The sequence below is a fragment of the Astatotilapia calliptera genome, chromosome 11, assembly GCF_900246225.1.
Source record: "Astatotilapia calliptera chromosome 11, fAstCal1.2, whole genome shotgun sequence".
NCBI classification, from domain to species: Eukaryota; Metazoa; Chordata; class Actinopteri; order Cichliformes; family Cichlidae; genus Astatotilapia; species Astatotilapia calliptera.
Genome location: NC_039312.1, coordinates 22,394,659 through 22,408,707, shown reverse-complemented (window position 1 = coordinate 22,408,707; position 14,049 = coordinate 22,394,659). Strand labels below are relative to the sequence as shown.

The 14,049-nt window shown below is 43.1% G+C and overlaps 1 protein-coding gene across 6 annotated transcripts in view; it reads left to right on the top strand.

Annotated features, from left to right (window-relative positions):
* The first annotated feature begins 26 nt into the window (after positions 1 to 26).
* fam131bb (family with sequence similarity 131 member Bb) overlaps positions 27 to 14,049 on the top strand; it is a 36,843-nt gene continuing 22,820 nt past the window's right edge. For 3 of the 6 annotated variants that reach the window (XM_026185164.1, XM_026185163.1, XM_026185162.1), the window contains exon 1: positions 7,133 to 7,267. In XM_026185164.1, coding sequence (XP_026040949.1) covers positions 7,240 to 7,267 — 28 coding nt within the window. In that variant the 5' untranslated portion in view covers positions 7,133 to 7,239. Of the gene's footprint in view, positions 86 to 1,639; positions 1,713 to 7,132; positions 7,268 to 14,049 lie in introns of those variants that run through there. The other 3 variants (XM_026185168.1, XM_026185166.1, XM_026185167.1) reach the window with 2 other exon arrangements.

The following is a 14,049-nucleotide window of genomic DNA, read 5'->3' as shown; positions in this document are numbered from 1 at the left end:
CCTCCTCCTCCTGCTCTCTTTTCTCTCTGGATTCTTGCAGCATTCTTCATTCAATGACATCAACCCTGTTGCCTCTCCTTGTAAGGTCAGAGTGGGGGAACGAGGGAGCAAATGGGAGGGAGAGATAATGGGGCTAGAAGCTTGATTAGATGCAGGCACTGAAAGCAGTCAGCGGGTTTAAAGCGCTGTGAGGCACAGTGGCTGTAAAAAGTTGACCGCTTCTGCTTTTAAACAAGCTTATGAAAATATACAAAGCTGCATTTAGTGCCGCTCTTCTTACCTGCCTAGACTAGCACAGCTCAAGATCAGATTGTAAAGGCATTATTTGTATTGGTTGCCAAGTGGGCTGCCACATCATTGTTTGCTTTGCAGCAAGACCGTAAACGTGGAAAGTCTCTGTGCGCATGATTAGTAAACTCGATTATAGATACCAACTGCATTTTATCTGTCCCTGTAATCAGGATGTGCAACCTGGTGTTAAAGTGACACCTCCCATCCTGTAGCTCAGCCACGTCAATGACATAATGCTCTTTTGTTTCTCACCAACATCCAACTCACATTGTTCACACAGCCTACCTGGTGTGAGTCATATATCACCTCTTCACGTGTAGTCATTTTTCTGTTTTATTAAGTAAGTCTTTTTTAATGTTTCATTTCAGTTAGATGGAGACACTAAAAATAACAGAGCATGCTCTCAGTTCTCACAGCAGTCACACTTCGTTCTTGTTTAGGGCTAAAATGATAAGTAGATTAACTGATTAACAACTGGTTATTTTAAGAACTTGATGGTCGTGTTTTAGCTTCTAGTACTGGCAACTTGCTTATTTTATTTGGTCATACAAAACCAGAAATTCCACGATTTTACTTGTTTCATTTTTTAAAATGATTTCCTTACACGTTAGAGGGCAAACATAACTGAGCGATCAAGTCTTCTGAAGACATGGTAGTGTGTAAACATTAGTCTTCACAATTAAAAGTCAAATGAAAAGTCCCATCCTGTGTATTTCAACATATAAACAAGGGGGAAAGCTGCAAACAGAATGTTTATTTTGTGCTTTTAGCATGATTAATGTTGGAGCCTGAATGTTGGATTAACCTTTTAAAAAGCAAATGTGTATCACATGAAAACCATGTGAGTCATCTTTATTTGTACACACATATATTAATCGTCTCATTGCACATTCTCATCGCTGCTGCCAACTCACAGATCGTCATATGATGTTCAGGTTGAGACAGGACAGAGTTGCACTTCAGTCTGATTGTGAAACCGTAAGCAGAGCTCTCTGCTCAGTTCCGTTACCTCTGCAGCGGCGCTTGTGTAACCTGTTGCTGCCTGATTCATGTCTGTGAACTACAGGGTGTGGTCTGTGGGGTCTTTGATAGCCTATTGTCCGGCGAGGAATGTTTCCAGTCTCTCCACATTTCCAGTGGGACAAAAATATGTTGAATTTCCACCCAGAGGTTTCCACAGAGAATGAATATGCACCCCATCCAGGGTGGGGGCTTTTAGGCAGATGACAAATGTTTGTGTGTTGTTCCAAATTTCCTCCACTCTCTTGTGACTGTTTTTGACGGGTGAAGGGTTTAAGCTAAATGACACATGTTTAATGCTCTTCTCCTCCTTTGTTTTTTTTTAAACCAGGTGGTGCCTTGGTGACTGAAGTTTGGATCAGGCAGTGAGAAGGCAGCTCCAGGGTCCAATGAGTGTGAAGGTAAGGCAAAAAACAGGAGGCTGTTGGAATCAGAGCCAGACAGACTGGAATGTGGCCAAGCCTTGGAATGAACAGTTCCTCCACCCCTCCCTCGCTAAAGTGCCATATCCCCCCCCCCCACCCCCCTCTCTATAATGCTGCATTTTTTTCACCACTTTTCTTCTCCAATTGCTTCATTTCTCAGGCTGTCCTCCTTACGCTGCAATTTTCTTTCCTTTCTTTCTTTTTTTAAATTTTACTTCTCTCTGTCCACCACATACTGTGCGTGAATCAGTACTTAGTACGTAATACCTCAGTGCTTATGATTAAAATCCTAATAATTTCCTGTCCATACAGAGGCATGGTCGCTCCATCTCGCTCTCTCTCTCTCTCTCTCTCTCTCTCTCTCTCTCTCTCCCCCCTCTCTCTCTTTTAATAATTTCTTGAGAATGTGGGAAACCATTTGTATGCAAGGCGATTGAAATGTTTTTAACTTTGAACTGCTCATCCAGAATAAATTAAATGATCCATAAAAACTTATCTTGTACATAAATGCATCTTTACCTTTTTAATTTTGTGCCCTTGCTTTTTTAACATTAATAAGGTAATTAGGTAACATTTAATCCAACTCAGGTTATCCAGTGACCCCTTTAAAGAACTTGTAAGAAATAAGGCTAACTTCCACTTTTAAATTCAGCAAACAGTGGTTTCAGCTGCTTTTCATGGCTACTGCACCACATTAAGAATCGGTAAGCCCTGTATCCTCAAAGCAAGAAGGTCCTGGGTTTGAATCCAGGCTGCATTTTTCTCTGTGGAGTTTGCATGTTTTCCTGTTATCTCTGGGTACTCCAGTTCCTCCCACAGTCCAAAGACATGCATGTTAGGTTAACTGGTGATTGTAAATTGACTGTGTTTGTGAATGCAAAACTGAATGGTTGTCTGTCTTTCTGTGTTATTGCTGCAAGCGACTGACGTCCTGTCAAGGCTGTACCCCACGTCTCTATGGTCTCTATGATATGGCCTGCAGCACCTCCACGACCCTGAATTGGATAAGTGGAAGAGAGTGAATGGTTCTGTTATAACTAAGATAAGATAAGGCACAAGTTACCCAGTATACTCACTATCAGCTTCAGCATTAGAGTAATGCATGCATTCTTCACCTTCTATACAATCAGTTGCCAGTTTATTGAACAGACAGCTAAACACTAATACAGACCAAGATAATTATCCTGCAAATAAATGTCAGCAAAGGTTCTACAGATGTTGTGTTTACTTTGTTTATCAGGTTGCCAGCCTGAAAGCAGGCTAAATAAATTTAGACTGGAGTGTGAGAAAAAGCCGATGAAGAATCTTTCATGTGAAAATCCAGTATAAACACAAAGTGTAGCCTGCAATAGATATGCAAAGCAAACGGCATGCACATAAATCTGCAAAGCATAAATTCCAGGTGCACATCAGCCAAGATGAGAACCTGCATATTTGTGGCAAAACATGTCCTCGTCACTCAGCACTGAGAGGAAAAGTCTCTTCGCTGCCAAACTGGCTTCCAATCAAAGCCAGGGTTAGACTGCAGTGTTCTAATCCCCCCAGCAGGTGTCAGACTGATATTCATTACTGTGCTGCACACAGCCCAGAATCAAATGGCTTGAGGTTAGAAGATTCCCCCACGTTCTCTGACAGCAAGCAAATCGGCTCGAGCTAGAGATGTGTAAAAGACAGAGGTGTGTAAGGTGGAAACCCGCAAATTCAGACGTGACTCTTAGAGATGCTGAGAAGCTGAAGGAAACGAGCTGAACGCAGAAACGTATCTAAGGACGAACATGCTGCATGGTGGTCTAGACGAGGAGGGCTGGAGCGAGAGAGAATGTAGGGTAATTGCGGGAGAAGAGGAAAGAGAATTGTAAATAATAGAGGAGAGTTGGGAACTCCTCGTACGCAAGGTTTTGCCTGGTGTAACGGCTGCATAAACACATATACGCACAAGTCATGCACAGAGAGACTCTATACCACCCACACACAAATATAAAACAGCCCAAAAATATGTGTGCTGAAGAATCCAAGCTAGAAACTGTGGCTCAGTGCGCCAGCTAATAATACACATAAACTCTATTCTCCCACTGGCTAAAACAAAGCTAATGACATAAACTCGGTCATTAGAGAATGTCTTATCAGAGACTGCCTCTTCTCATAACAACATTTATATTGCTCCCTTGTTCCCACCCACCTCCTACACCCCTTGCCTCCTCAAAAACAAACAATTTAGTAATTCCCTCCCTTTTTTTTTTCATTCCCCCTTCATCTTCTTTTCTCTCCTTGCCTTTCGCATCAGTTCTCTTTCGCCAGTTTCAGCCAGATGCCACCCCTCCTCTCATCCCCTTTCTCCTTATGGCTAACGTAGCGAAGGCAAGTGTGTAACATGTGGTTCCAATTAACACATATAATGACACACTCTAGCAGTTTGATTCATCACAAAAAAGCCAGACAAAACAGTAGACAGTCACCGACTAAAGGTGGCAGAGGGTGGAGAAAAAAGGGCCTTTCTCAAAGGAGTTTAACCAGTCTGAGCTAGTTTTTAATACTACCTTTAGAAAGACTGGAGCAGGCATTCCTGTGCATCAGCCAGAACGCCTTTAGATTGTCTGAACAAGACAGTATTGAAGCTGGTATTCATTATCCTTGAGGTGTAACCTACATAGCAGCCAGGAGCTGATAGACAGATAGTGACAGGTACATGAAAATCATTGATTACAGAAATTATCTGGGTGTGAGTCCCCAAGGCAACATTAAACAGGAGCCACTGCATCTAAATTCAATGCAGCATCATCACCCGAGATAAGAAAACAAGAGATGCGGTGACAGGAACATGATAGAAGTCGTCCGTGTCATGTGTTGCGAGGCCGTTTTACGTCACGGTATCTTTTTTTTTGTAGTCTCTGCGTGTGAGAGAATAAGTAATGAGACGGCGACGACGATGAGAGGCAGTCACATTTGTGAGTGGCCTATGCATCATGCGTGAGATTAGTGTCAGGAATTTCCTCCATCTATGGCTGACCTTGTCTCACATTGCTAGGCGGTATCATAGATCACCATATTGTCACAGACTGCCTGAAAAGGCTGCTGCTAAAATTATTTTCCATTATTGATTAATGTGAAAATATTATCCTCGGTTAATCTTTGCTCTACAAACAAAAAGAAAAAGAAAGCAGTGAGAAATGTGTTATGATATCTTCTTTTGTTCAGCTGAAAACAACAACAGGAATAATTTGTTATGTGAGAGATTTAAAAGCGGCGTCTCATGAACTGGGATTGTGGGTTCTACGTCTCTTTAACGGTTAATAGATTTTCAAAATAGTCAATCAATTAACCCTTATAGAAGCACAATGTACAAAGTGTTGTAGGAGAAAAGGAGTATAAAACAGGAATCCTATTGACAGGGAAATGCAGGTAAAGCAGGATAGATACGCCTAGATTAGCTGAGGATTTTAGAGACTTCCACTGACTGACATGCAGTGATGGGCAGATGGAGTGAGAACTGAGACAGAGATTTAAAACAACAGCGTCAGCCAGTCAGCTGCAAACAGGGTTAGAGGGTTCAGGTTCATGTTATAGAAGTGAAGCTGACCCCTGCAGAAACCCCTGTGGGAGTTGACAAACAGAGCTAATACACATGGAAATCCAGAGTGCAGGGATTGGCTGGATTATGTATGATTTCTAATGTCTGGCACCCCCCCCCCCCTTTTTTTTTTTTTTTTTGCAGCATCACAACCATGACTGTATATTTCCAAGTGACCGTCATTTTCTTTCATCCATTCTGGAGTGCTAATTTTTATTTCACACAGCATCCTCTCCACACCTCTCCCGCACATGACTCCACTGTTCTCTGCCTGCCTTGCTTCTCATCACTCCCTCCATCTGCGCCTTTTTTCCTGCTTTCTGTTCTTCCTTCCATCCATCTGGCCAGCTCTTTTCCCTCTCTCACTCTCTCTCTCTGCTCTTTACCCAGAGAGTTCAAAGTCAACAAAGAAATGACCACAAATAAACCTGTCTCCAGACTGCTTAGAAACAGCACACATCAAAGTAAAAATAAATGCACGATTTCATAGAAAACCGATGAGAGGAAAGGTTTTGGTATGATGGCGTTATAGATATAGTAGACGGAGGGTGCAGAAGTCATAATGATAATTGTTTTGGTTTATAACGAGGTCTTCTTTGAGCGCTAAGTTTAGTTTAGGGAGGAGTGATGTAGGGCTTTTAGGGAAGGGCCAAAAGGCACATGCTGTGAAGAAACTGTGAAACAGGTTGTGTCACAATAACCATTTTATCTCGATTATCTTCTTTTCACCCTCTTTAGAAAGCAAAACTGTAGCTGAACGTAAAACGTGATTAATTACACAGACTTAATGGAAAGAGGCACAGGTCTAATGAGAGACGCAGAAAGAGCTGTAGATTAAGGAGACAGGTGTTTGTTTTTGCTTTTTTTTTTTTACCAGAATAGAGAAGTGTAGCAGGCAAGGTGAAAAGGGGATAAAAAAAAAGGCAAAAAAGGGGGAATGTAATCCTTAGTGAACAGAAGAAATAGGCGCAGAGATGACTGTGGGCGGATCAATAGTGAGGGATGACAGAGGGAGGAGGTGGAGACTCAGCAGCAGTTTGACTGTGAAGGAAAACCCTCTGCTGCTTTTTTCCTCTCTCCTCAGGATTGTTTCATGTTGGTGTATGAGAATGTTTTTTGAGCGATGAGTGTTGGGGAGGTTGGGGAGAGGGGGGTGCAAAGAGGGAGGAGGTGTTGGGTGATTGAGAGGGAGATGGCGAGGGGAGGAGAGGAGCGAGGAAACCGCTGCAGTGCATTGTTAGGCTGAACGCACACGGGAGAGGGAGACAGAGAGAGAATCCCCCATTTTAGCTCAACAATATTACAGCAGTGCAGTGATATCTACAACAATGGCAGACCGACACTCTCAGCACAGCTATTGATCTTAGTGATGGCACGTCACTGCACACATACTCAGTCCAATTGTTGTTTGACCTGTCTTTAAACGACTGCATGTGGTGGATATTCAGATATTTTGTCATCGTCACACTCTTTAGGTTAAATTATTTGCGTGAAAAGTCAGAACTCCTGCCACTTAAATTAAACATTAAAAATCAAATGTTACAGGTAATAAAATATGTTGATATCCTTATTATTGATAACTATAATAAAAAAATATATGATACATGTTTTGAAATAATTACAGTAATGCATCACATCTTTATTTAGTCCTAATCTTTTCCCCTCAGGCATACTGACTTACTAACCGGATCTCTTCTAAGACACTGCACTGGAGAGAGAGCAGCAGGGAGAGAGAGAGGGAGAGAGAGGGGGTGAGGGAGAGAGAGTGATCGAGCAAGCGCAGGAGGGAGAGAGAAAAAGAGACGGCAGAGGAGAAGCGAGAGAAAAGAAGCCAGAGCTGAGAGAAAGAGAGAGTCGCAGGAGGAAGGAGAAGGAGAATGCGCCGTGTCTGGGTAACACTTTTACGCTTGTGTCCAGGGCCTTTGTGAATACACCATGGGGTGCATCGGCTCCAGGAGACTGAGTAAGCTCCACTTCTCTTACTGCGGGCTAGAGGGAGGTTGGGGTGAGGGGTGCAGGGGTGCAGCGGAGATGCTGGAGGATGCGGGTCCATACAGGAGCAAAGGGTTTGTGTAGACTAGGAGCAGTCTTTGTATGTGTTTGTGCACGGGAGCTGCTTGCCTCTGTTTCTGTGCAGTCTCAAGGCAAGCTCTGGACGTGTGGTCACAGAGGCAGTATGCACAGTATACCGCCTAGATGTCAAAAGCAATATGTGTTAAAATGTGCTACTGTGTGTGTGGCTGCACCCCCCACCTCCTTGCTCCCCTTCTTCCCTCCTCCCATCCCATGATTTATGATGCTGTTTGGCAGTATGTATATGTGTGAGTAGGAGGCAGAGGGATGGAGAGGAGAGAGAGAGAGAGAGAGGCGGGAGAGGGAAGCGCGGTGCTTATTTATAGGGAGACATAGCTTGGAGAAAGAGAGAAGGGATAATGCCATTGTTTGGGACATTTGCACAGTTTATTGTTATTTGCATGAATAATAGGCATAGAGTGGAAGGGGATAACGAGAGAGCAGGAAGAATGCAGGCGGGGAGGAGAAGAGATGGGCGGATGGCGAGGGAGAGAGGGGGAGAGGGAGGGGCAAATGCATAGGCGAGGGTGTGTGGCAGTGATGGGAGTTTTCAGGTGAGGATAGTCCTGGATAAACCCGTAGCTGTCGTGTTGACAGCGCCGGCACTGGGGAAAAAAAACAAAAAGCTCGGGTAAACAATCACTTGTTTGCTTAAATGTATTCGGGTATGTTGCAGTGCACGCTTACACGTCCTAGTGTGTAGCATCAATCACGTGCCGAGGTAAAAATAAACACAGACTTTCTTTGCTGTTAAATATTCATGTCTCACTTAGCACATCCAGCTCTTAAACATATTTATGGCACAGCATGGGTCTGGACACGGTGGTCACTCACTCTTCTAAAACACTCAAGCACAGCCTTTACTGGGCTACCAGAACCCTGTTGCAAACAGGGTCCATGCTGCGCCTTTCCCAGGCCCCCCTTTTTTTTTTAAAACTAAATGTAAATTCTTCTTAAAAATATCTAGAATATGCAAAAAAGAGTACAAGATGACACAGTTAAGAAGGCAGGTGTGAACTGAATACAGCAGAAACAGCAAATCCAGCAGCTCTGGCTGTTTTTTCTTGACACAGTGTGTAGCAGGAGAAGAGACTGGGATCCTATTTCAACACTCACATCAAGACAGAAGACCCTACAAGCCTCCAGATGTTGGAAATAATGTGACTGAAATAGGCAGAAAGCTTTGAAAAGGTGCCCCATTAATCTAATGGTGAGTCACCTGTATACTGATGCTCGTTTTTATACATGCGATCATGGAAGCTTAGGAATTTAATAAGGGAGCTCTAGTAATTGCAATTATGTTTTCGAGTCAGGGATAAGCAATAAAGATAAGGGAGAATATGTTTTTAGACCAGCAGCCCAGAGCAGTAGAGATTGTAGATCCACTAAAAGGAATATTTCCCTTCAGTTTGCAAGTGTTATCTTAAGCTGTGTGCACTATAATCTAACACAAATGCGTAAACAAACAGTAGTTAAGAGAAGGAAGCCTGGGCATTTTCAAGCAGCTTGTGTGACTCGGTCTGATTTCCTTGTAAGTAACAGAATCAGCAGCAGTGCTTCCCATCCAAAGGCGGGGTTGTGTTTATCCTGGGTGAGAATGGCTTCAGTGTGTGCTATTGATCGACCAGCTCAACTGCAGTGCACGCTGCCAAACAGAGATCAACAGGAGGAGCAGCAGGCAAAAGGAGTGGATCTGTCTCTGCACGGGAGTAGCCCTGATGTATCTGTCTCCCTTCTATCTCTCCCAGCTCCATCATATCTGGGAGTGCACTCTGTGGCCAGGCTCTGATATCAGTTTGTACTATTGTTCGATTCTTCTCACAAACGATACGGCTGTGCCCAGCCTTTGATATAGTATACTGCATAGTATCCCTCAGGAAATAGTTCTATATTGATTCTGTATTTTTTATATTAGAAATGTGAACCAAAAGCTTTATTTGCCCCTTATTTTACTCTAAAGGTGTCGGGTGTCAGGTTAAACGGAAAGATCTCATCCGAAAGACTCAATAACTGATACACGTAGGCAAAAATGAACTACAAATTTTTAAGGCTGTGCAAATATTTTATTTGTTTGCTTGTTATTTTGCCAGGCAAAGGTTTGGCTTATAGCCTTATCGACCTAATTGCATACAAGTACAGTAGGCTCGCTACAGTATATGATAGTGGTTGCTTTGTGTTACTGATTGTTACCGAGTCAAGCGAAGACAGACGTACAGACAGCAGATAAACTGTCTGCATCCATCCATCACCACTTCAGAGGGTAAAAGGCCTTGAGATGCAGCAGATGGGAGATGCGCATTCTTCTTAACCTCGTCAGTGACAAAAGGCACTACATTCTATGACAAAATTAGAGTTTAATTGCATCTTTAAGAGCAACTTCCCGCAGAAAAGCCAGTGTCAGTGTAAAACTGTCACAGCCCCACGATGCCGATCATATTTCTCAATGTAATGCAGATAATCTAATCAGTAATAACTGTGGCAAAAGCTACACTTGAGCTAATTTTCCTGTGTCCACTTACCAGGCAGCACTATACCTGCAACTCCTTGAAGCATTAATCACTATAATTTAGGGCATTGTGTGCTTTGTGACTGTAACTGCTGTAGTTCATCCTGCTGTGGTGAAATTATAGATATGAATGTGGGACATTGTGATGACTTTCACCTGTTTGTGCAGCCCTTTATCTAGACTCGTCACTACCAGTTAGCTGACACACTATTTGCTGATTCAATAAGCAGTAAGAGCCAGTTCTAGTATGAGTGTGAGTGAGTGTTTGTGGTTGTTTACTTGCTTAAGGCTGGGCATCGATTCACAACGCTTTTCTGGGCCTGAGGTGACTGAAATGCGTTTGTAAGAAAGAGTATTGCATGTGTAAAAGGAGGATGTTTTGTTTATGATTTGTTCTTTCATTTTATTTTTTTTATCAACATCCTATTAAATAAAACTAATTAATTGTAGAAAATCATGTTTACATTTAGTAACATATTATTAAAAAAGTAGAATGTTGGATTTCAGCCCATTCAGTTTTCAGAAGTTTTGGTGTCTTTGCGCCTCCATGGTACTGCATGTGTTTGTGTATGGAGCCCCAGTTTACCTGCGTCTTGTGGTGTAGCGGTCTTACTGAATTTTTTATGTTTTGTGTGGGTGTGAAAGCGCCATGTGCACCAATGTTACTTCAGCGCTTTCTTCCATTGCTCTGTTTCTGCTGCGTTACAGCGAGGGATTCCCTGCCATTAAATTTAAAACCGAACACCCCTGCTACACCATGCCTTTACACACACACACACACACACACACACACACACACACACACACACACACACACACACACACACACACACACACACACACACACAACAACTGACACCATGTCCCGTATTTGCCAGTTAGCAGTCTGCCTGTAAACTAGCAAATCTGGCAGAGGTAGAGTCTGATTGATTGGCTAGAATAGGATAGAAAAGCCTTGCGCTCAGGAGCATATTCAAGGTGAATGACTCAGTGATGTAGTACTCAGAGACACCTGGTGAGACCCGATGACCATTGTGTGCGTGCAATGGTATGTGTGCTCAAAGAGTATTCTTATGTTCAAGGATTCTAATGTAACAAATATAACACAGGGTCTTAACCTGAAGGTGTATGTGTGTGTGTGTGTGTGTGTGTGTGTGTGAGCGCCTCTTTGTCACTTCTCTGATGTGCGCTATTATAATTTGCCTTGTTACCAATACCAGGTTACAAACCTGGATGATTATAGGTATAACATTGTATATTGTATATGTGCATGCAAATGTGAGCTTGTGTGTATGTGGCAGATCAGAAATAAGAGGCCTGTGTGTGGGCACATGATGGCAGGCGATTCTATAAACAATGTGACTCAGCCGCAGAGTGAGTTATGAAATTGAAATATAATGCTGTGAAGGAGAAAATTCATCCCTACAGTTTGATCTCTTAGTGTGTGTGTGCTGTGTGTGAGAAAGAATGAATATATGTGCGTTTGTGGATGCGCTCGGCATTAGTGTGCGACCGGCACAGATTGTCTCTGTGTTATCTGCAGCTACTAACCACTTCAGTGCTGATAAAAAAGGCCATGTTCTCACAGATGGGAAGTCTCCTTTGAATATCAAAGAGCAAGGAAAACAAAGATTTCCTGCATACAAAGTACACGAGCTGCCTCATACTTTAATGATTTCTTCTCTTTCTACAGGTTTCCATCCATTTATCTAAACAGAACTGGATAACAGCATTTCCTCCTTTTCAGGTCTAATTGTTCATTATATATTTAACAGGCTATTAGGGTGTTTATTAGAGTCACAATGATGGGCTTCAGGTACTTCTGCCCAAGGCTTTTAGTTACCACACTGCACAGGTGACTGCTGGAAGTTATTCACCCCGTATCAGTGATGGAGACCTGCTCGGGATAGCAGCCACATTCGTGCAGAGACAGATTAATGAAGCGTGTCAGGAAGAGGGCACAAACCTTAGAAATGCCATTTCACCAGGTTAATGGTCGTCTCGTGCTGTGTTATAGTGTCAGTATGTGTATGTCAGGGTGTCTGCATGTGACTGGATCATGTCCTGAGACACCGTTAGCTCAGTTTTCTGCCATCTCTCCCAGCCATCTGGGCTCTGGTCCTCAGCTGTGTTCTTGCTGAACTCTGATGCTCAATAACCCAGCATCTGCACATATCGCTGCAAGAGGGCTGCCATCCAAGCCGGTACCCCATGGTGGCAACCAGCCTTACTGCAGCTGTCACGGTAAACAAGCACCAAACCCCCTGGATCCTCGCTGTTATTGCTGCAGGGCACTGGGGGTAAAAAAGACAGATGACGCTCAAACGATTCCCACTTCAGCAGGAGCCGTCAACCCACTACAGCCAGAGCTGGAGTTGACAGTGCGGCCGCTGCAGATCTTTAGTTGTTCGTTACGCACAGTCGCGTTACTCCCTTTTTATTCCCTCCCTCTTCAGTCTCTCTGCCCTTCCTCCCTTACAGCTACTTGCTCCTTTTCCTCGGCTGAGCTAAGCTGGGGGTATCCAGAGCGCTGCACTGCTGTGTGTGCGGTGGAGGAGGGTGAGTGCCAGGGGAAGAAAAGCTGGCTCAGAGCTCTGGTCATGTGCTCTGTTGTTGTTGCTGTTTCCTCAAGGAGGGATCCGTCCTGCAGAATAACACATTCGCTCACTGTGCTGCTGAGAGCCCAACAGCATCACCTACTTGAGTGCGGAGATACAGTGTATGCCATGATAAAAAGAAACTACTGAGATGCTGGATAATGACTACTGACCCCATCATATAAAGAGATTTTCTGTGAACTACGAATAACTGACTAAAAATGGCACGATTTAGACACAAACTCTCATGCCTCACTTCACAAAATCTTCTTTGATGTAATCGCAAAGTAAATATACTGTGCATACGACTATAGCTATATATTAATGTAATGTTTCTGGTCCATTGCTGTGTAAAGGCTGGAGGTCTTCCCAGTGGTAGGTTGTACCTACTCTTTTGCCATATTGTGATTCATGCGTGGGGAGACTGACTGCTAATCTGCTAATTGGCCAAATGAGGCTGAGGGATGCAAGGGAGAGAGACTGTAAAAGCTAAAGTGAGGGAGAGTGGGAGTGGCATGGTGTGAGTCACTGTGCAGTGTACTATACACTAGGTTGCTGGAGGCTTGACTCAAGTGAATGTGCATGTATGTTTATGTAGTTTGTGTTTGCTGGGCAGATTTTTAACCCAGATGGGGAAGAAATCTGGGACACTCTCTCCCACCCAGGCAGAAAATGAGACATCTCCCCAGCTACCTCATATCAGCCAATAAATAACCCCATCACACCTCAATCCTCAGTGCTAACAATCACACATGCATGATTAATCCTTCCGAGGTCACACAGAGTTCATTTCTAATCGTTAATTTATCACTTGAATATTAATGAGTCCGTCCACTCATTGGATACAAAGTGGTCTCTTTATTTCTGCAGTTTGTGGCGGAACCATCAGCTAATCTACGATAATGTTTCTGCCGTATTCCACAAGTCATTTGAAAGAAAAATGTGCATTATTATGTATGCTGTTAGTTCCATTTAAACATAATCAGAAGATTTAGATACTGTGATCATCAGTGGAAATGTTTTATGTGGCTCACATGTGTCACTAGGAAAGGGTTCATCCCTGTGTCTGACATTCATCCACAGTTTAAGTCATATTAGCTCATCAGTTCTAGTCATTATGCCAGAATTCAACTTCCTGTCTTTGGAGCCGAGTGACCAAACTGAAATTTTACACAAAGTATTATCAAAGTAAAATTATAGTCAGATCCATAACTGTATGTTTACGATCGCACAGTGAAGACAGCAGAAAAATAAATAGCCTATTTAGTATTTGCATATGTACAATCATGTAGCGTTTACAGAGTCTGTAGTTTGGTCAATAGCAAACACGCTGCATGATAATCATGTTTGAGCACGCTTTGCTTGCATGCAGGTAAACAGTCAGTGTGGAGAACAAAAAAGAAATCGCACTTTCCAAAATGTATTCTCTGTGTTTTTCTGCACTTGTAAACACTGACAGGCAGGAGGAAATCAAAATTGTGGCATGGATCACCACTGGTTACACATCAAGCCAGCAGTCTAACTTATGAGTTGCCATATTGGTATTTGTTTGACTCTTCATTTAAACAT